The sequence below is a fragment of the Hemitrygon akajei genome, chromosome 5 (assembly GCF_048418815.1).
Source record: "Hemitrygon akajei chromosome 5, sHemAka1.3, whole genome shotgun sequence".
Classification (NCBI taxonomy): domain Eukaryota; kingdom Metazoa; phylum Chordata; class Chondrichthyes; order Myliobatiformes; family Dasyatidae; genus Hemitrygon; species Hemitrygon akajei.
The window spans coordinates 168,290,169-168,313,113 of record NC_133128.1 but is presented as its reverse complement, the minus strand read 5'-3'; the positions used below and the strand labels follow the sequence as shown (position 1 = coordinate 168,313,113).

At 39.5% G+C, this 22,945-nt stretch overlaps 1 protein-coding gene across 1 annotated transcript in view; it reads right to left on the bottom strand.

The window, feature by feature from the left end:
• Positions 1-22,945, bottom strand: part of pde11a (phosphodiesterase 11a) — a 244,611-nt gene that overhangs the window by 128,180 nt on the left and 93,486 nt on the right. Inside the window, exons 4-10 of the mRNA XM_073047136.1 lie at positions 20,253-20,393; positions 19,730-19,794; positions 15,376-15,508; positions 13,352-13,427; positions 12,439-12,506; positions 9,472-9,564; positions 4,444-4,494 (exon numbers count right to left, since the gene is read on the bottom strand). Of these exons, the coding sequence (XP_072903237.1) occupies positions 4,444-4,494; positions 9,472-9,564; positions 12,439-12,506; positions 13,352-13,427; positions 15,376-15,508; positions 19,730-19,794; positions 20,253-20,393 (627 nt within the window). The remainder of the gene's footprint in view (positions 1-4,443; positions 4,495-9,471; positions 9,565-12,438; positions 12,507-13,351; positions 13,428-15,375; positions 15,509-19,729; positions 19,795-20,252; positions 20,394-22,945) is intronic.

Genomic DNA, 22,945 nt, shown 5'->3' with positions numbered 1-22,945 from the left:
TTTTATTGACTGGAAGAAGGATCGAGCAGTGATTGACCACCATACTACATCCTGGAGACAGAGAGGCCGGGCTCAGACCTCAATCACCTTTATACCGGGGTCTGTGGGAGGAGCCACAGGAGCAGTCAGCAGGGGGTCTGTGGGAGGAGCCACAGGAGCAGTCAGCAGGGGGTCTGTGGGAGGAGCCACAGGAGCAGTCAGCAGGGGTCTGTGGGAGGAGTCACAGGAGCAGTCAGCAGGGGTCTGTGGGAGGAGCCACAGGAGCAGTCAGCAGGGGTCTGTGGGAGGAGCCACAGGAGCAGTCAGCAGGGGGTCTGTGGGAGGAGCCACAGGAACAGTCAGCAGGGGGTCTGTGGGAGGAGTCAGCAGGGGGTCTGTGGGAGGAGCCACAGGAGCAGTCAGCAGGGGGTCTGTGGGAGGAGCCACAGGAGCAGTCAGCAGGGGTCTGTGGGAGGAGCCACAGGAGCAGTCAGCAGGGGTCTGTGGGAGGAGCCACAGGAGCAGTCAGCAGGGGTCTGTGGGAGGAGCCACAGGAGCAGTCAGCAGGGGGCGTGTCCAGACAGGTATATGTAGTTCACCACACCCACTCAAGGAGAAAATTTAGGGAGTAAACCCTGAGGAAAAATCCAGAGCTGGTATCCCTAAGGCAGATCTACATTGAGTTCAGAATCAGGTTTATTATCACCAGCATGTGTCGTGAAATTTGTTAACTTAGCAGCAGCAGTTCAATGCAATACATAATATAGAAAATAAATAAATAAATTACAGTGTCTGTATATTGAATAGATTAAAAGTCGTGCAAAAATAGAAATAATATATATTTAAAAAGTGAGGTCGTGTTCAAGGGTTCAGTGTCCATTTAGGAATTGAATGGCAGAGGGGAAGAAGCTGTTCCTGAATTACTGAGTGTGTTCCTTCAGGCTTCTGTACCTCATGGTAACAGTGAGAAAAGGACATGCCCTGTGTGCTGGAGGTCCTTAATAATAGACCCCGCCTTTCTGAGACGCCGCTCCTCGAAGATGTTCTGGATACTTTGTAGGCTAGTACCCAAGATGGAGCTGATTAAATTTACAACCCTCTGCAGCTTCTTTCGGTCCTGTGCAGTAGCCCCCCCCCCCCGCCCCCATACCAGACAGTGATGTAGTCTGTCAGAATGCTCTCCGTTGCTCTCAACACTCAACATGACTCTAAAGGCTCAGCCCCTGAGTATGCTCAAGGACGACAATGTTAGATTTTTAGATGTTAGGGGAATGGCAAGATATGGGGTAAATACAAGAAAGGTCAGCCATGGCCTTACTGAACAGCATATCAGGCACATTATCTTCTGTCTAATGCACACTACTATTTGATGGTCATATTGATAAAAGTTTCATTATCCACAAAACTGCACTGGGCCGTCACTATCAACACTGCTCCAGCCTACTGAAAATTTTTGAATAATGTAAACAGTTCCAGCAATAATTTTCCATAAGCCAACAAGTGCCTGGGGCAATGGATGAGCAGCACGTTACTGCAGGCAGGCTGAGCACGCTATGTGACTTTGCTCACTGTGACCACCTTCATTACTTTGCGTGAATTTCAAGAGTCTTGTAGGTCATGTTGGGTGGATTTGGACTTCAACAAAAGTGAAGAAGACATTTCAAACTCCTACTGTTTAACTATTTTCACCCTTGCTGAGGTGAGGATGTTCTACTAGGCTGTGGTGGCCAGTGCTATCATGTTTGCTGTTGTGTGCTGGGGCAGCAGGCTGAGGGTAGCAGACACCAACAGAATCAACAAACTCATTCGTAAGGCCAGTGATGTTGTGGGGGTGGAACTGGACTCTCTGACAGTGGTGTCTGAAAAGAGGATGCTGTCCAAGTTGCATGCCATCTTGGACAATGACTCCCATCCACTCCATAACGTACTGGTTAGGCACAGGAGTACATTCAGCCAGACTAATTCCACCGAGATGTAACACTGAGAGTCATAGGAAGTCATTCCTACCTGTGGCCATCAAACTTTACAACTCCTCCCTCGGAGTGTCAGACACCCTGTGCCAATAGGCTGGTCCTGGACTTATTTCCACTTGGCACGATTAACTTATTATTTAATTATTTATGGTTTTATATTGCTATATTTCTTCACTATTCTTGGTTGGTGTGGCTGTAACGAAACTCAATTTCCCTTGGGATCAATAAAGTATGTCTGTCTGTCTGCCTGATTGTGAGTTTTGAGGCTTGGGACTAAGGAGGACAAGAAATTGTGATTTCATACACTGGCCAGCAAGTGGGGGGGGGGGGGAGGTGTGATATTTGGAGAAGCTGGAGGTACCAGGTACCTGAATCTGAGGTGCAGGTACCTGAATCTGTAGTAAATGTCTGAGAAGAGTTTGGAGGGGACGTTGTGGTTGAGCAGAGGGTATGGAAACCTATTTTACATTGCAAAATAAATTTTAGTTTTTATAAGAATCAAAGTAAAAGAAGTTGAATAGGATATAAAATCACTTGACAGTTCACTAAGGGAGAAACAAGAGATCCTGCAGATACTGGAAGTCTGGTGCAACACACATAAAATGTTGGAGGAACTCAGCAGGTCAGGCAGCAACTGATGAAGGGTCTTGGCCCAATACATCAACTGTTCATTCCTCCCCATAGATGCTGCCTGACCTGCAGATTTCCTCCAACATTTTGCGTGTGTTTCAACCAGTCCACTAAGCTAATATTTCATTGCTCTGGGTGATGTCTGAACACTTGCACTTCCCATGAACTTTTTGTGGACTTTTGAATGGCATGTTCTCGTCAGATAACTAGAAGAACACTATACTCCCTACAGAGCATCTGACACCAATGTACTCAGAAGGAACAGCTACAATAATCAGGGGGAATAGAATGTACTAGGATAATGAATTCAGTGATAAACTGGTAAAAAAAAACAAAATACAGAGAGGGAAATTATAATTGGATTGAGAGGAATAACAAGACAAAATGAAAAAGTAAAATAACAATTCAATTTTTTTGAAACCTCGAGAGATTATTAAAAAAATGAGACTTCACAGAATTACAGTCAATATTCAAGTGGTTGGCAATAGCTGAGAACTAAATCCGAGTTACAAGAGAACTTGTATTAGACTGTACGAACTCTTTGAGGTTATTCCTGATCCATAAGGTCAGTACAGAAGCTTTGTTCAATACACTTGAATGGCCAGATGTTTTCAGAAATCTATTGCTTCAGGTTGCACTTTCTCACTTCCAAGAATTAACTGTACTTGTGCGGTTGCTGATAAAATAACAGCTCTCCAGAAACCTGCTCATTGCTAACTTAAATTCCAGCTTTTTAATAAAGTGCTGTAATCAATATTGTCAGGACGGAAATCTTGAACCAAACACTAAATACTGCCAGGACTAAGGCCATTTGGCAATAGAAGAAGCATAAAATTGATTACAGCAACAAGCTAATTTTTAACAAATTACTCCTTTGTAATCAAGCTATTAGGTAAACTTCAAAAATGCAAAGAAATATTTTGATATTATGAATTATTAATCTAGTTCACACTTGAAGGCTTATTAAGTTGACTTTTTGAAATTAACAGGTAGTTTACTCATGGTTCATCTATAAATGGAGCCAATTTATGTTCTTTTCACAGATAACTAGAAATAAAGGAAATCCTGTGAGAAAGAATCAGCTGGTTATTATTAAGGAGCAGCACTCTCTGTATCTTGTACAGCAGTAGGGAGATTACAATTAGCTATCAATATTGAGCTTTTGTTAGTACTTTTCTGACTCGGATCAGATCAGATTCTCTACAATTGATATCTGGACAAAGAGGAAATGTTGACCTATGTTTGCTGAAATCATAGTTGGCAAGGTAACTTTATGTTGAGACTGCCTCGTTTTTTGTTGGTTATAATGGTTAGGAAAGGAACACAATCCCACAATTTTTTACTATAAAGAAGACAAGCTGAATTATTAATTCTGAGTGAGGGATCCTCTATATGCATGTCATCCATCTTTGATTTTCCTGATTTTAACTTTACTTTGATGTTATGATCACATACAGTGGCTTGCCATTTATATACTGTATCTATAATTGTCACAAAACACTTAAAACCAAGACCATAATTTTCTTCTATTTTACAAAGGACACAGCTAGATTTTCAGTATGCTTCTGATGATATATAATTTACACAGAGGAATCCAAACCTTTTTGGAATGGTCATAAGTAATCACATTATTGTTTAAAATGTCACCAGTGTGAAGAGTTGTCCCTACACTTTATATCATATTCAAACAAATCTTGTATTGCGTTCATCACATTTGTAATCCTCTTTCAGTTTAGCTTGGAGCCAAGTATTTAATAAATTATTCTCTAGACTGCTTCATTACTTTATAATATGTTTGTTAAAAATGGAACAAGGAAGATGATGTCACCATGATTTTAGTTTCATTTTTGTTGCCTCCTACCTTAAATTTGTCCACCTCAGTCTTCAGGCATGTTGCATGATAGGACAGGACCTATAATAGAATTAAACAAAATTAGAAAATGCATTAAAATCAGTTGTAAAATCCTCTACAAAACATTCCTAAGAGGCACAGATTTTCATTAAAATGTTTCTCTAGGCTGTTGGAATTTAAAAAACTATTTAATATCACTGAAATATTTAACATCAGTTGATGCACTAGCATAACAGTTAGCCTATTTAGGTTGCTACATTTAAAGCCATAGTTTTTGTTGGACTTTCAACAGTGATGGGCTATAATAGAATTTCTAGATTATGTTTCCATTCAATACTACAATTGCCATAAAAAATGTACAAAAGAAACAATAATATTTTGAAAGCTACAAATGATCATTATCAGCAATCATGATATTTGATAAAACTGCTCTAGTATTTTTTAAGGGAAATATATTGCAGAAAAAAACTAACAAATCACTTGGTCTGACCAATTATTTTACAATAAATCAGATTACTACCATTTTCCTACATTATAGGAATACAATATAAATCAGAAACATTTGGAATCCACCTGTCGATCTAGAAAATGAAATTACACACAGATATATAGGCAACCAAGAAACATGATTAAAAAGATCAATCCTTTCTTGGAAATATTCTCTACTCCAGAGAAACGAAAAAAATATGCAACCCATTTTCAAACCCGTGCTATTGAACTTGTGGGCTTCCTTTTCTTCTGTGGACCTCATTCCACCTGAGGTAGACTTAGTTACCAGCTAGCAGGTGGCACACTTTTGCCACAGACTCATCCCCATTTACCCTGTTCCTGAAAATTTAATATGCGTAGAGAGATCAGAAGTGAACAGAGTCAGCAATTTCAAGTTCCTGGGTGTCAATACCTCTGAGGACCTAACCTGGACAACATATTAATGCAGCTATAAAGAAGGCAGGATCGAGGCTATATCTCATTAGGAGCTTGTGGAGATTTGGTTTGTCAACTGAAACACTCGAAAACTTCTACAAATATACTGTGGAGAGCATTCTGACTGACTGCATCGCCATCTAATATTTTGGGAGGGGGGGTCTACTGCACAAGATTGGAACAAGTTGCAGAACCGCATCAAGGGTACCAGCCTCCATAGTATCCAAGACATCTTCTAGGAGCGGTGCCTTAGGAAGGTGACGTCCAACAGTGAGGACTCCCATCACCCAGGACATGCCCTCTTTTCATTGTTACCATCAGGAAGGAGGTACAGAAGTCTGAAGACACCCACTCAGTGATTCAGGAACAGCTTCTTCCCCTCTGTCAGCAGATTTCTAAATGGACATGAACACGACCTCACTACTTTTTTATTTCTGTTTTTTTGCACTACTTATTTTAACTATTTAATAGACAGATATATGCTTAATGTAACTGAGTTTTTTCTCTCTCTATATTTGTCATGTATTTCATTGTACTGTTGCCGTGAAGTTTACAAATTTCACAACATATGTTAGTGACTGGATTCTCAAATTCCTCAGTTGCAGACCCCAGTCCATTCAGACTGGCAACAACATCTCCTTCATGATCTCCACCAGTACAGGTGCACCACAAAGCTGTGTGTTTAGCCTTCTGCTCTATTTTCTGTATACTTATGACTGTGAGGCTAAGCACAACTCCAATGTCATATTTAAGTTTGCTGATTGTTGACTCCAAGAGGAGTAAACTGGGGTTCTATGAGCCAGTCCTCATCAAGGGATCCAGGTGGAGAGGGTCTGCAACTTTAAATTCCTCAATATTATCATTTCAGAAGATCTCTCCTGGGCCCAGCACATACTGTAAGTGCCATTATGAAGAAAGCATGCCAGTGCCTCTGCTTCCTTAGATGTATGCAAAGATTTGGCATAACATATAAAACATGACAAACTTCTACAGATGTGTGGTGGAGAGTATATTGACTGGTTGCATCACAGCCTGGTATGGAAATGCCAATGCCCTTGAACGGAAGAGCCTACAAGAAGGATTGGATATGGCCCAGTCCATCAGAGGTAAAGCACACCCCACCAGTGAGCACACTTACAAAGAATGCTCAGGAACAATTATTACCACTCGGCCATCAGGCTCTTGAACCAGAGGAGATAGCTTCACTCACTCCATCCAGCACTGAACTGTTCCTACAGCCTATGGACTCACTTTCAAGTACTCTTCATCTCATGTTTTCAATATTTATTGATTTCTTATTATTTTCCTTTAGTACTTGCACATGTTTTTGTCTTTTGCGCTTTGATTGTTTCTCCATCCTGTTGGGTGCGATCTTTCACTGATTCTATTGTGTTTCTTGGGTTCACTGAGTATGCCCAAAGGATTAAAAATCTCAGTGTTGTATATGGTGACAATATGTACTTTGATAATAAATCTACACTGAATTAACCTACTAATGAGTATGTCTTTGGACAGTGGGAAGAAAGTGAAGCACCCAGAAGAAACCCACATGCATATGGGGAGGACCATACAAACTTGCTTATAGAGGAAGCTGAAATTGAACTCTGAACCCTGACAGCCCGAGCTGTAACCGCTATGCTACTGTGGCGCCCGCTGTCATTCAAAATAAATGTGACTAGTAAGGCACTGTTTGTTTGGCAAATGTTTAAGCCAAGATCAAGTTCTTGTACTCTCACATGCTTTCATGGGCAGGTGAATGTCATAAAGCATATTGCCTTTGAACCTGAGCATCTAGGTTAGCTTTCGAAAGAGATATCCATGCTATTAGTCACCCACCTTAACTCCATAACATTTAAAGTGTTTGTTTTTCTGGTAATTATCCACTACCTTTCGAAAAGCCAGTAATGATTGCGCTGTTAGAAGTGTTGTTTATTGTGTACTCAATGTTCTAATATCTTTCACTAGTCAGGCCGCACTTGAAGTATTGTCAACAGTTTTGGGCCCCATATCTCAGAAAGGATGTGTTGTCATTGGAGAGAGTCCAGAGGAGGTTCATGAGGATGATTTCAGGAATGAAGGGTTCAACATATTGATGCACCATCAATAACTCTCTGAGACATGAGACGAGATATCGGCTTTTATTGACTGGAAGAAAGAACAAGCAGCAATTGACCACCATGCTACATCCTGGAGACTGAGGACAGGGCTCAGGCCTCAATCACCTTTATACAGGGGTCTGTGGGAGGAGCCACAGGAGCAGTCAGCGGGGGGGGGGGGGGGGGGCGTGTCCAGACAGGTATGTGTAGTTCACCACACATATGAGGAGTGTTTGGTATCTTTGGGCCTATACTCACTGAAATTTAGAAGAATGCAGGGGTGGGGGGGGGGGGGGTATCTCATTGAAACCTACAGAATATTGAAAGGACTAGATAGGGTGGATGTGGAGAGGATGCTTCCTCTGGTGTGGGTATCCAGAACTAGAGAGCACAGCCTCAAAACTGAGGGGCGACCCTTTAGAATAGAGGGAAGGAGGAATTTTTTTAGCCAGAGGGTAGTGAATCTGTGGAATGCTCTGCCACAGACTGCAGACTTGGCAGAGGCCAAGTCCGTGGGTATACTTAAGGCAGTAGTTGATCATTTCCTGAGTGGTCAGAGCATCAAAGGATATGGCGAGAAGGCAGGTGTATGGATTTGAGTGGGAATCAGGATCAGTCATGATAGAAAGGTGGAGTAAACACAATGGGCTGAAAGGCCTAATTCTGCTCCTATGTCTTATAGTCTTCTCCCATTGCAGGTCCTTCCAAATACTATCCTGTTAGTCTTAGAAATAACCCTACATAACTAATTCAATATGAACTTGTTATCTTCGCTGAAGTGAAGCCCTGGAAGTAGTGGACAGGAGGAATAATGCTCTTTCTACCACTTGGCCCAAAATCTCAATCAGGGCAGTTACAAAACCCGATACCACATCTGGTGGAGCCACAGCCTCACAGGTCCAGTGACCAGGTTTAATCCTGATCTCTGGTGTTGTCTGCGTGCATTTCCTCTAGGTGCTCCTGCGTCTTCCCACTCCCCAGTGATATGCTGGTAGGTCACTTAACTGGTTGCTATAAATTACCCTGTTATAGGCAGGTGGTGGAATTGATGGGAAAATTAGTGGGAGTACAGGATTGCTGTGAGGCTGGCCATGGACGATAGCCAGAATGGCCTCCTGTCTGTTAAGAAAATATAGAAATTCAGTCTTTCCTGGCATGTGAGCTAATTTTCAGGCAGACCACATTTCAGATTATGTGGGATTGGAAATGTCACAGTTACTGGGCATAAATGATTCTCTGTCATTTCACCCACAAATTATAAGTGGCATAGATTATAATTCTAAGAGCTCTGCAGATACATTTTATTGCCATCAGCGAACTGTAATTTTGTTTTGACTTTGGCAATTTCATAATGGTTGCATATGTAGCAGAACATTCTGGACTCTTAAAAAGGTCGTGGTTTTAGGGGAATTTGCTGGTGGGACAGAGGAGGAGCAACAAAGGGGGGAAGAGCAATTTCAAATCAAATCAAATCGGGAGAGGAGACTTAACAGAAGCCTTGCTGAGAAGAATCTGGTCAAAAGATTTCCTAGGCCCAGAAGTACACATCCACAGCTTTCCGAGGAGCAGCGCATAAGAGACTTTATTCCTCCTGGGGCACTCTGCAGCCCTGTGCTGTTTCCAACAGCCAGACCTGCTGTCGCACATCATTTCCTTCGCGATCAAGGTCGCTCAGGTCCTGTGGTTCTACGCCTCTGGCTCCTGCCAGGCTGCCTCACAGGATATCATTAAAATTGCTCACTTTTTGTATTAACCAGGTGACTGGTGCTTTACTTAGTTCAACAAAACATATTATAAACACTGAGATAGGACAATTAAAATTTGTATATAATCGCAGGACTTTTCTTGGCCCAAAATATTACAGATTATAGTCATGTTACCCTACAAGCTCCATCACATCTCTGTTATCTTTTTTAAATATCAAGAGCCACAACATGTAACTTCATTTTACTTCCAGCTGATAATGGAAGCAAGATCTCTGTTTTAATGCAATGTACAAAGATGAGCTAATACTTACATCAAGAGCTACAGATTGCTTTGCCCAGGATTTCTTCACTTGATCATACATTATGGTATTGTTGATGCCAAGGCCACAGAAAATAACAAATGCCTGCAAATAAATATTAGCAGCCACAATGTTGAATCTGTATATTTATTCTAACTTCAGACATAAAAGAATTGCAGAGCAGTAATGCTCCATTTATTAAAACTGATGTCACAAATATTTTATTCACAAAATTTAGATATTTATGGTTTAAATGGCTATGTTCTTGTGCAAGCTTGCGGTATATTTCAGAGTTAGGAAGGACCATCACTTTGTTTGTATTCTTTTGTATTCAATGTATATGTTGAACATTTTCTCCTTGGTCTTGAAAATTGATCTTGTAAAATGGAATCTGTAACTTTAAATGCTGGCTCCAATGCCCAATGGCCAACACGTCTGCACACTAACGGATCAGAATTAACAATATCAATATCACACTAAAAGGTGGAGAGGGTCAGCAACTTTAAGTTCCTCGGAGTTCTCATTTCAGAGGAGCTGTCCTGGGCCCAGCACGTAAGTGCCACTACAAAGAAAGGGGAGTGTCTACTTAGAAGTTTGTGACACTTAAAACTTTGACAAACTCCTATAGAGGTGTGGTGGAGAGTATATTGACTGGTTGCATCACAGCCTGGTGTTGAAACATCAATGCCCTTGAATGGAAAATCCGATAAAACGTAGCTGATAAGGCCCTATCCATCACGGGTAAAACCCTTGCCATCACTGAGCTCATCTACATGGAGTCCTGTCACAGCAAGGCAGGGACCCCCACCACCCAGGCCATGCTCTCTTCTCATTGCTTCCATCAGGAAGAAGGTACAGGAGCCTAAGGTCCCCCACCAAGTTTAGGAACAGTTACTACCCTTCAATCATCAGGCTCTTGAACCAGAGAAGATAACTTCACTAACTCCACTGGCCTCATTAGTGAACTGTTCCTATAACCTATGGCCTCCATTTCAAGGGACTCATCTTGTATATGGTGATATATATGTAGTTTGATAATAAATTTACTTTGAACTTGAATTCTGAAGCATGTATTCAGACAAAGTAGTTCAATAGCTATTATAGTCCCTGAGATATTCCATCAACCTACAACTAACCTTATGCATATTGAAATGAATGCATGTTAATATTATTGGCTCTTAAATCCTATACATACAAGCAAAACAGCAGTTATATTTGTCACACTTGACCCCATAGACTGAAACTGATATCATCATTCCAAGCTCAACAGCGATTGTTCAGATTTGAGAATTCTATTAAAAATGTGCAATTTCTTTATTGATTCCTTAACTTGCTGATATTTTCAAATTATTGCAGAATAACATTTGTTTTTAAATCAAAAATGTTGCTTTAAATTAAAATATAAATAAATTACCAATATGCTGCAATAAGATAAATGCATTATCTTAAGTTTTAAGTGTAATAGCAGCTATTAAAATTAATAACATTAAACTTCACTTTAATATATTTGGGTATATTATATTCTTTATTTTTTTTTGTAATTATGTATTTTTTCCTGCTATCATAATTATATGTGTGACGTGTGCTGTATGTGACTGGGTTTCTGTGATTTGCACCTTGGTTGGTTCCAGTGGAACACAGTTTCGTTTGGCTGTATTCATCTGTACGGCTGAATGGCATCAGACTTGAACTTGAACATTGGTTCAAACTAATTATAACAAAGCTGCTGATCAATATCTAATAATTTTATATTTGAGGTAGTGCAGCTTCATTCAAATATTCATTAAAACATTTAAAATTGAAGATGAAAATTCAGGAATCTCAGTGTAAGCTCTAGCTTTTTTTAAGTGTTTGCACTGAGTTTATGAGAAACATAATTGGAAACTAATCATTTTTGTTTCATCTTTGTAACCACTCCCACCAATAAAAAATCTTTTTGTACATTATTTAAGTGCATATGGGTTTATGCTTTCTGCACATTGCAAAGATAAAATTTGTGAGGATTTGCGCCAATAGCAGTCTGCTACCTACAATTTTGCATCATATTAAATAATTAAGGTGGCTTGGTAAAATTGACCTTCAAATATAAATAGATGTTTAGGCATAATGCGCAAGCTCTGTGTTTAAAAAATATACGATCAGTCTGAATAGTGAATTATCCTGAAACTTTTCTTTATAAAAGCATACATTGCATGGAAATATAATGTTTTATATGAATAATGCATTTAATAGGACAAAGACAGTTACAGATCAATAAGAAAAGAAATGACAAAGAAATATCACTTCATAAGAGGTGAAGAGAGTTCAGAGATCATTTGAAATTTCAGAACTAAATCAAGAGTGATTAGAAAGATAATGTGTTTCTGATGCATGGAATACAACTCATCTTTCTTTTTTGTTTCCTGTTCTTTCTTGTCCTCTGTCTCAGCAGCATTTTGACAAATTTGACAGCAAATAATTCTTTCCAGCAGCAAGAGGTCAGTTAAGAGAGTGATTATAAGATTACTTTCAGCTACAAAACTAGAGTTCCTTTCGAAAAGCTTACAGAGATACTCATGACGGTTAAGAACAGAAATGTAAATTCAGATTGTAACTTCAAAATCCTCAATCTTACTGTATCATTATAAAGCTGCTAAACTACAAAGGCAGGCAGTTCTGAGGAAAAACATTAAAACATTGTGTGTGAACAATTGTTCAAAGGTTCTGCTGTATAAAATGGAGAGGATGAAAAACTTTAATTAATTCAGGAAATGGATGGTATGTTGCGAGGTGAGATCAGTTTTAGAATGTGGTTGAATGAAGGGATTTGAATGGCCTGCCCAGTTGTTAGTTTTGTTGCAGAAATATCTCTTTGCAGGTAATTAAACAACTGCAGCCTCAGTGACTTCTATGGTTTGAAATCAAAATGGTGGCTGAATGGTCAGGGTGCTACAAAATACTTATTGGTCTAGCAGTGTGGCTTTGTGATTATTCTTTTACCTCAAAGAGTCGCTGATCATCATCGTCAAAGGGTTTCCCATCCAGCCTATTGAGGACCTGTGCTACACCTGAAAGTCAAATATAAGTTTGTAATAAGAATGCAAAGCTGGAAGTAAATATTGAATTTATGCGTTCCGTGGTAAATTGTCAACTTGGTGATAAGTGCGACTCGTATCAATATATTTTCTGTTTTACAGACATTCTGACTAACGATATTTTGAGCATAACAGTTGCTTTTTAAAGAATTCATATTTCCTGCTCTCTCTCTCTCTTTCTATGATATTTTTGTGTTAGACACTTGCTGAGATTATGCAAAGTGACCTGCTGACAGGCCTTCACTGGTGTGTTCTCAGATCAACCACTGAGTGCCTACAAATGTGACAGACATATTTTTCCTGCCCAGCTGAGGAAACTGCCTGTGTACTGCCAGGTACCAGTCATTATACAATGGTCACAGTTCTAACACTGGGTAAACTTATTTACTTTTTGATAAATCACTTCTCCTGACAATCTCCTCATGCAATTTCAGGATTGAATAATCTGGAACAAAGATGATCCTTATTACTAGTCTGCAGTCAACTGATACTGCATCTGCAGTGTACCTTGTGTGATACAAAACTAGTCTTTCAGAGGAAGTAGAATTAAAACAAATGCCAATCTCTTCCCTTTTCCTTTATCCTTCATGGCAGAATTCTAAACTTCTGTTCGTGATTACACTCTGTTAGAGTCTGAAGTCTAAGTATCACCCAGATAAGGAATGAAGGTTCAGCTTGTCGGTGTCAAAACGCATGAACGCTGATCATATCAAGAACAATTTATCTTTCCTTGCTTGGCTAGACCACAACTTATTCAATTTGAAAACTTTTCAACTTTGACGTTGAAATAGAAGTACAAGGAATCACTAAACACATACCAATTATTTGGTGGCCACTGTTCCATATTGGTACACAAAGGACCGAACGGGTATGGAAACCAGAAATCTGATCAGCCTATGTCAAAAGCAAAATAATTTCTTTAAATGATGCATTTGATATCAGAAGCCAATTATGATGTGAGATGAGTATTGACAGTAGAAAACAACACCTCTTGAAAACATCATATGGGTTGGATTGGTGAGGCATTATAAGTGACTGTATCAGAAATGATCAATGTACAACTTGAGAACTGAAACACCAATTAAACATTTTAAAATTACACAGAATAAAAAGCAAAGTAATCCTAGAAAATAAATATTTGAATATAATCATTTTATTTAAGGCTGAGTTTAGGCTGCATTTTGTAAAGCGCTGTTAAATATGATATTAAAACTGCATTAATCTATTGCAAGTGCTATTTTTAGACCATTAAAAGTACAAGTCATTAAGAAACGTTGCAAAAACAAGATTGCCAAGTGATTCAGTGTCATCAAGATCTGCAGATTCAGTGGTCATATCTTCAACTTCTCTGTCCTAAGAAGAGGCTAGAAAATTTCCTGAGACTTTGTTCAACATTTAACATCCAACCAACATCTCCCAATACATTACATGGTTGTCATTTCATTACTGTTTCTGGGACAAGGTGGTGCAAGAATTGGCTGTTGTGTTTCACTACATTACAATGACACACTTCTCAAAGACTAGGTCCATTAACTGTAAACATTTTGGAATGTCCTGCAGATTTGTAGCCCACGTTGACGTTAGTCTCCACTCCCAGTTCCACACATTCCATGATGATTTAATTTTTGTTATTTCAATTCAGTTGATAGTGAGAAAGGTGTAATTGAGTTCTAGAGATAACTGGCAGCTTCATTCCAATACCAAGGAATGGAAAAGGGGAAATGCCACATTGGTCGAGTTGAGGATGGTCTTCCCTGCTTTAAGCCACAGCATATTGTGAGGGCAAAAGGCAGCTTTACTATTCATTACGTTATATGTTTTCTGACCTAGAAACACTGAATAATTGCTGATACAGAAGTCACTTTGTTAAGATTTTCACAAGAATTTGGGCAATCGTGTTATTGACTCCTGATCCAAGATGGCGGCGCGACGCAGCTTGCAGCGGCCACTCCGGAACTGACTATCTGTTATTTGTGAAGTGGGGTGCCATGCGCAATCATAATCAATTGAAAACGGATGTGGAAGTGCGGAGAAACATTGGGAAATTCCAAGAAGACCTTCTTCGTTGCTGCTGCTGCTGTGAGGTCCGGGACTCTGCTGGGAAGAACAGGCCCCCAGTCCTCGGGGTTGTGTTGCCAATGGCAGTTGGCAGGGCCATCTTAATACGCTTGGCAGAGGATGGTGCTCGGAGAAGCTGTGCCGGAGGGGATGGTCGTCGGCTCGGAGGTTCGACAGACTCAGGTCGCTTTCGGTGTGTGCTGCGTCTGCGAGGCTGGTTTCGACGGAGCTTCCATTGTGTGCTGCGTCTGCGAGGCTGAGTCGGTGGCGCCTTGGAAGTCCATAGCGGGGCTACCCCCTTCTGCCGCCGGCGTGGGATGGCGAGTCTGTTGGGACCCTGGGGACTTGTGGACACTGTGGTGATTTCTTTTGAACTTATAGTCCTTTAATATGGACTATTTTTACTGTGCCCATAGTCTGTTTTTAATCAATTATGCTACTGTTTGCACTGTTGTAACTATATATTGTAATTTTGTGGTTTTGTGCAGGTCTTGTATCTTTAGTTTTTGGTCTTGTTTTTATCTGGTGGATTTGGAGCTCCTTTCCAGGGAATGCGCTAGACGGTAGCACGATATTAATATGCAGCAGCCTCTCCGGACTCTGGATTGGGGATTGCCAAACGTTACGTGGATTTTCTGGTGTAGTCTGTTTTGTCATGTGCTTTTGTGATATCATTCTGGGGGAACATTGTCTCATTTTTTAACTGCATTGCATTTGTGGTTTCTAAATGACAATAAACTGAATCTGAATCTGAATCTGAAACCTCATTTGAGGGGTTACTCACTTCAGCATCGAAGCGTGGATCTTGATACGCATCGCTTATGTTCACCGGGAGACCTGTAGATGCTACAAGCTCAGCAATGCTGTTGTTAATCAGCCAATCTGAATATGATGATTTTTCTATGCTGTCTTTTAAGCTTTTAAAGAACATAAAATACATACTGTAATTATTATTCACAGATCTGACAGACATGTCATTCTTCCAATTAAATCAGAACATAATTACAATATACTTAATTTTCTACTTTACGCTTTAAGTCTTGTCATCACAGAAGCTATTATGTTAAAACCAGTTCCATTTTCTGAAGCTGCATGCTATTCCTCTGTTATAGAATAGTAACAACTAATGCCCAATTTTAATGGGGTGGGACCTGACACTGTACAGCTAAAATTGCCAGGAAACCATCCTGCCAACCAGGAAAACATGCAGAAGCATGTGACTTTTTTAATCCATATTTTAAATTCCAAACTTCACTTGTGTGACTCAGAGTGGGCAGAAATAATATACCCGTAGCTGATGATACAACCATTGTCGGCAGAAGCTCAGATGCAGACACGGCAGTGTACAGGAGCGAGGTACACCAGCTTGTGGAGTGGTACCACAACAACATTCTTGCACTCAACGTCAGTAAGACCAAAGAGCTGATTGTGGTCTTCAGAATGGGTAAGATGAGGGAACACATAAAAATCCTCATAGTGAGATCAGAAGTGGAGAGATGAGCAGTTTAATGTTCCTGGGTGTCAATATCTCTGAGGACTTAACCTGGTCCTAACATATCGATGCAGCTATAAAGAAGGTAAGACAGCAGCTATATTTCATTAGAAACCTGAGGAGATTTGGCTTATCACCTAAAACACTCGAAAACCTTTACAGAGGTACTGTGCAGAACATTCTGACTGGCTGCACCACTGTCTGGTATGGGCGGTGGGGGGGGGGGGGAGGGGGGGAGCTACTGCACAGGATTGAGGTAAACTGCAGAATGGTAAAATTAATTGGGCATTAGCCTTGGTTGTATCCAGGACATCTTCAAGGAGCAGTGCCTCAGAAAGGCAACATCCATCATTAAGGACCCCCATCACCCAGAACATGCCCTCTTCTCACTGTTACCATCAGGAAGGAGGTACTGAAGCCTGAAGACACACACTCAGCAGTTCAGGAACAGCTTCTTCCCCTGTGCCATTATATTTCTAAATAGGCATTGAACCCATGAACGCCACCTCACTATTTTTTTTAATTTTTGTTTTGTACTACTTATTTAACTATTTAATATACTTAATGTAATTCTGTTTTTTCTATATTTATTATGTATTGCATTGTACTGCTGCCGCAAAGTTAACAAATTTCATGAAAATGCCAGTGATATTAAACCTGATTCTGATTCTGAACAATTTATAGCAGAAACCAAAATTTTTAATTGTTACCCTTTAAACTGAGACCTGATTCTTCTGGATTTTTAGTGGACCTCACTTTGCACTCCATCCCTGCACCCCGTGCCTACTTTCCTGATAAAGGTATTGCAAATGTAAAGGATTTTGATGGTTGGTCTCATCTTTAAATATATACTGTCTTAAATCTGCATTTTTTGCATTCATTTCTTGAAGATAGATTGTGTTTTTACAAAATGTATCTTAAGAACATTTAAAAAATGAACAGAGAATCTCATCAAGTTCAAGAATTTTAGTCTGATATTTTGGAGTTAGTCGTCATTCTTTCATACCTGTTGAACAAGTACACATAAGGTTATCATACCTGGCCACTCCTCTCAACACTGATAACTTTCAGCTTAGATGCTGCACAAGGACATTCCTAAAGATTAGCTGACTAGTTCAGATTTATGAACTTAATTATAAGTGTGAAGATCAATTCAGAATGAGACCATCATCTTCCCTTTTTGGAATTATTTACAGCCTTCTGCTATAGTCTCTATTGTACAAATCGACTAATCTCATTAACATTTAACTTTAGCAGTAACCCAGGTCACAGAAATTATAAGGATTCAAAGTTATATGATGGAAACTAAACCGACTGTCTGACACCACAAAAGCAGTATTGCTTCTGTTCTGTCTGAAGTTCAAATGGGGATACGTGTTGATTGGTAACAATGCCTGCTATCCAATAGCTCTGCACTGCTATTGTGCCTATTAATGACACAATTGACTAACTTTAGTCATAAAGGGTGACATATGTAGGAGCAAAAAGCTGCCACGGATTTAAAGCCCAGACTAATGAGCTTCTGCGCTCCCAAGGCAGCTAATTGCCTTTGGCCCATGACTGAGATCTTGTCAGCAAATAGGTTTCAGGAGAGGCAAGTATAATCCTAAACCTGTTCTTTAGTGAGGCCCAGTAGAACCATAAAAATCATTTAAATCTTATATTTTTAAAGTCTCTTGAGCTCCTCCAACTCAGAATTTGCTAGAACATTCACAGAGACAACCTAACAAGCTGAACTTTAAAGTGCCAATCAACACAGTCCTTGGTTTTCATATTTAAAGAGCACACACAGCTGAAACGGATTTGGGTACCTTGATGGAACCTTTGTACCATCACCACGCTCGCTAAGTCTCCAAGCCATGCACTGAAACTAATCTTGCCGCTGCAATGCCATTTCTAAAATAGTTCGAATTAGTCCCCTCCCCATATATCATCAAAGCATTTCAGACAACTCAGCCTGTCAGTATGTCTTAAATGTGGTCCTCTGGCAGATCGTCCAGTGAAAGTTGAATCAATTATCCTGTGGCCACAGCTGTTTTTTATGGACCAGGCAGTCTAGTGGGGAATAAGTGACATTTTCCTATTGATTCCAGCAAATTTCTTTAGAATTTCAAGTGAGGCGCAATGGACCTGGGTGCATGTATTAATAGAGCCAGAGGCCTCTTTCCAGGCCATTTGCACTCTATAATTTTATTGGAAGTAAACCAGGCTCTTTTGGCACAACTCCTGGGCTGAAACCCTGATTTCCCCGGACTCTTCAAGCCCAGCTCTGTCTAATGCTGACTCTTATGTCAGTAGAGTGAAAAAGGTATGTGTTTTCTTTAAGTTCCACAAACTTATTGATTGATCTTCTAAAATTTTTAAAATATAAATCAAAAGTAACACAATAAGCTATAAAATAATCATTTTCCCAGTTCTGAAGAGCGTATAACCTAATGCAGAATAATATGCTTCTTTAATTGCTGCTAACATTTTATCAAAAATGGATAGATTGTTAGTGAAGAAACAATTGTGTACTTTTCATGCACACATGTTGTAACTCAGAAGTCATATTTATGTTTCAAATTGTCTGCCTGACATTTCTAACAAAGTTGTCAAGGGAAGATACTGCACAGGTCACCAATGGTAAAAAATACTAGGCAGATCTGAATTTAAAGAAAATCTTTAGTTTCTCTTCCTTTGTTCAGAATATTCTGTAAACTGTAGACTGTAACTGGGTAAACTGTAGACTGTATGTGACATGTTTGTGTTGTGGGGTAGAATTTGCACCTGAATCAGTGTATTCTGGGTTCCTGATTCTTCAAACGATCAGCATGTATTGCAGGGTTCATTGCTGAAAGTGTTACCCTTCTCAGAAATTTAAACCAAGATGCTGCCTGCTATTGCACTTTATTGAAGAAATGAAGTATCTCTTAATCAAGGTATTGAATAAATCCTTTGTCTCACCACTGCATGGGAGATCTTGTTGTCTATACATTGAATTTCTGCAATTGCCAACAAAATAACACTAGCTAATCTTGATTGTGCTTTCCATACACGGTATTATCTGAGAATGAACAGGGGGAACATAAAGCATAATCACAGTGTTAAATCACTCCGCAAGCTGAAGCTGTTTTCCCTGGTGTGTGTGGTTTTTTGTATTGATCCCACAGCAGAGTAGGTATGTTTTCCTCTCTTTAGGAAGGAGGTTATGGGGTAGGTGGGGGAGGGTGCTTTAGGGGTGAATGTTAAAATAATTCTGTGGTGCTTGAGTCTTAAAATCATCTGGGCCACATGCTGTTAATATCGGACAGCAGAAAAGAGAGGACTGATTCCCACCCATTCAATCGGGACGTGAGTGTTTGATTTTAAAAATACAACGGGGCTAGAAATCTATTAAATAATTAAAGAATAGTCTCAACAGTAATCTAATTAGAGCATATTTATGTTCGTATTAGCAAGTAGTTTCATATGCAAGAACAAAATTCCTGTTTAATTTTGATTTATCTATTATTCTCTACATTCCAAATATAAATGTTCCTGCGTTATGTAATTTGAGTCTGCAATATTTCAATTCATGCAGTTCACAGACAAGGATCTTGACCATTTATTCATAAGTAATGTATTAGACTCTGCTCATTCTTGTCCAATGCAGTGTGTATCTTACCTGCTTTCAGCATCTGCACTGCATTTGGGAGACAGGAGCTCAAACGATTTTGTAAACTTTACCACCTGTCAGAATATGGAGAAAGACCTGAGTCACATTGTGTAGCATGAAACTGCCCTTATTCCATTTGGGTAAACCAATTTGGTAGAAGTTTGCAATTGCCATTTCAGGGCTGAGAGCTAGGGATTAAATTAATACTGTACATTCAAACTGAAAGTAAATGAAACACTGAGACAGCGGGTAAGTTGAAATGAGCGTGTAAGATTCATTGAAATGTTTCACTAGAGGGGAAAATCACTCGATTAATTGCTTGGTGCATTTTTGACCAACAAATCTCAGTCATGAGGCTATTTTTACAGTGACCTTTCAGCTTAAACATAATCTAATGTCACAATAGTCTGTATTATTGGAATATGCTGTTGGAGAGTTTAGAATGATAAGTTATTTCCCTTTTTACAATACACAACATTAATCCTTTGTCACCTTAAGGTGTTTTAAAGGAATATTGCTTTCCTTAACTTACCGGTGATTCAATGTCTTCGAGGAGCAACACAGAACATCGTTCACACTGCAGCAGTGTCTGTGCTCGATGCATTATTTTCCTGACAATTTTTTCCAAATCTGTTTGTTCTTCAAACAGGTCATTGACTACCTCCAGCAGAGCCTGGTTAGGACAATAGGGGTGGCATAACATTTTAATGTGAGGCACACCTGACAAAGTGAATACATGCAAAATGAAGAATGTTTGTAACTCAAACGTGCCAGGACAAACACACGTGCACAAAACCGCTCCGATTGTTCGTTCATAATTTTTACTTCGATTGATTTCTTTACCATTTTAAATCAGAACGTACGACTTCTTGCTTGCCTTGTAGTTTAGAATGAATATTTATGTAAAAACCGCACAGAACATATTAATATCTCTTACTACATTGTCACAACGCCCATATTTGTTTTTCCCCTGTTCTGACACCTGAATCACCCTTAAATGTTTGAAACGCTATTGCTATTGTTCAGTTGTTTGCTGCTGTTCAGAGAGCAAAAAAAAGTGAAATTCAAGTCCTATTTTTTTTGTAATTTTTACACGTTTATTCTCCTTTGTAAAACAAAAGGTTTTTAATCTTCCAAAGGAAGATACAATAAGGAAAACCTGAAAAACTTAATCAATTTACAACAAACATATATTATAGCCAAAAGAAGTTTTTTTTGTGATTTCTTGGCCCAAGTTGATTTGTCACCTACTTCCTGCCAGGCAGCTCATGCCAGCAAATAAATGAATTTGCAGATAAATCGTCTCAGAATTAATTTGGAAAGAATGGTGACATATGGTGTGTAAGTTACATGTGTCACTGTTTTTCTTTAAATACAAGATTGAAACAAATAAAATTCTCATTCCTGAGAGAATAAACTTAAGTGATAAATACCATGCACAACAAGCCCTGTTTTAAAAGCGGATGGTTTATAGCTGTAATTGATTTCACTTAAGTGTGTCAGCTGGCATCAAGACTCAATGTAATGTGGATTAAGAACGTGGATACACTGACCACCATCCTAAATTTCCAATCTCTTCTGTCAATGCTTTTATACACCTTATCCTCACGTTATGAAGCTAATGAAAAGATGATGAAACAAATATACTCATGAAAACATACTGGAAAAAATAAGGGCATTTTAAAAACAAATTAAAATCGATTAAAACTGAAATAAAAGCATTGGTAAAACTTTGACAGGGGCAATGTTGTGGTGGGGTTTTGCCAGCTATCAAAGATTAGGGAAGTTTGTTGTGTTGACTTGCTCCAGTCAGTCTGTGGCTGGACTTACTTGCTTCTATTGTCAGAGGCCGGGCCTTGCAGCTTGGTTTCAGGAATATCTGGCTCAATGAGATTGGCCTTCTGAATCCAGGGTAAATTTGTAGGAATAGGAATCATGGATGGCAGAACTTGGGAAATATTGGGCTCTGAAATTAATCTTTAACACTTTTTTTTTAAAACCTAAGGGAAAATTTCAGTGTGTGTCCAAATCTGCAGTGAAAACCAATGCAAGAAAAATACTTCAGCACTTTCACAGAGCATAAGTTCTAGCCTTTTATATATAATTTGTCATTGCAGTAATGCAGGACTAAACATTTTACACAGTGAAAACAGGATGGGAGAATGCTAGGGAATTCTGAAGAATACATTTGCTTTGGGTGCTTCAATTCCCTCCCCCATCCCAAAGACATATGGGTAGCTAGGTTAGTTGGCTGCTGTAAATTGTCCCAGGTGTGCAGGTGAGTGGTGGAATCGGGGGAAGATGATGGGAAGTTGGGGAGAATAACATAATTGTGCTCAAGCTGGAACCAAGGTTTAAAAAAAAACAACAGGCATGGACATAGCAACTGCCTTATTGTTAAAGCTGGTAATGATGAAACAATCACTCCATAAACATGATTATCACTCATGCACTATTGAAGATGTATTGCAGAAGAGCATTTTACACTGCAAGGAGGATCTGCAGCAAACCTAGATGAGTTGGGCTGAAAAGCCTAATTCCATGTTGTATTAATCTATGCTGCTTTCTATCACTCTCTGATCTATTGGACTTCATGCTTAATAGTCTACTTTAACCAATATACAGAACTGTGTAAAAGCCGTACTGTAATGAGCTCTTCAGGCTCATGCAGGGAGCCTGAGAGCATGGGCTCCAAGGTTTTTAGAGCAACTGAAATGGTTAATTGTTTAATAAATGTTGTTAATCGTTCAAAGTTCCCTGTGTCTTTTTATCTTGAGCGACTCGCTCTTTGTGATGCGGCCTCCTGGTGCTTTCTGTTTAAGCTTGTTAAGTTTGTTTTAATGGGCTTGGGGAATCCATGTTACTTGTATTATTTAAGCAGATGCCCCATTCGTGCTAAACGCGGGGTTCTTGGCCAAGCCACCAACGTTTGGTAGAATTCTTAAGAATAAACTTTGGTTGCTGACTCCACATCGGTTTGTCTTTCCTCCGCATTGCCAGTGTACATTGTGACACTTGGGCACAATAGCTATACATCTGTGCTTAAGACTTGTGCACATTACTGTATTTATTTGTTGGCATTTGCTCAATATAACCTTGAAGGAACTCCAGGATGTCGAATGAGGACGGAATTGCACATCAACGTAGTTGCGTTGACACTGACAGCGCTCAGTTCAGATGACGAGGTTGAAGGAGGCAATTATGAATCCCTGCTTTACCTGGAAG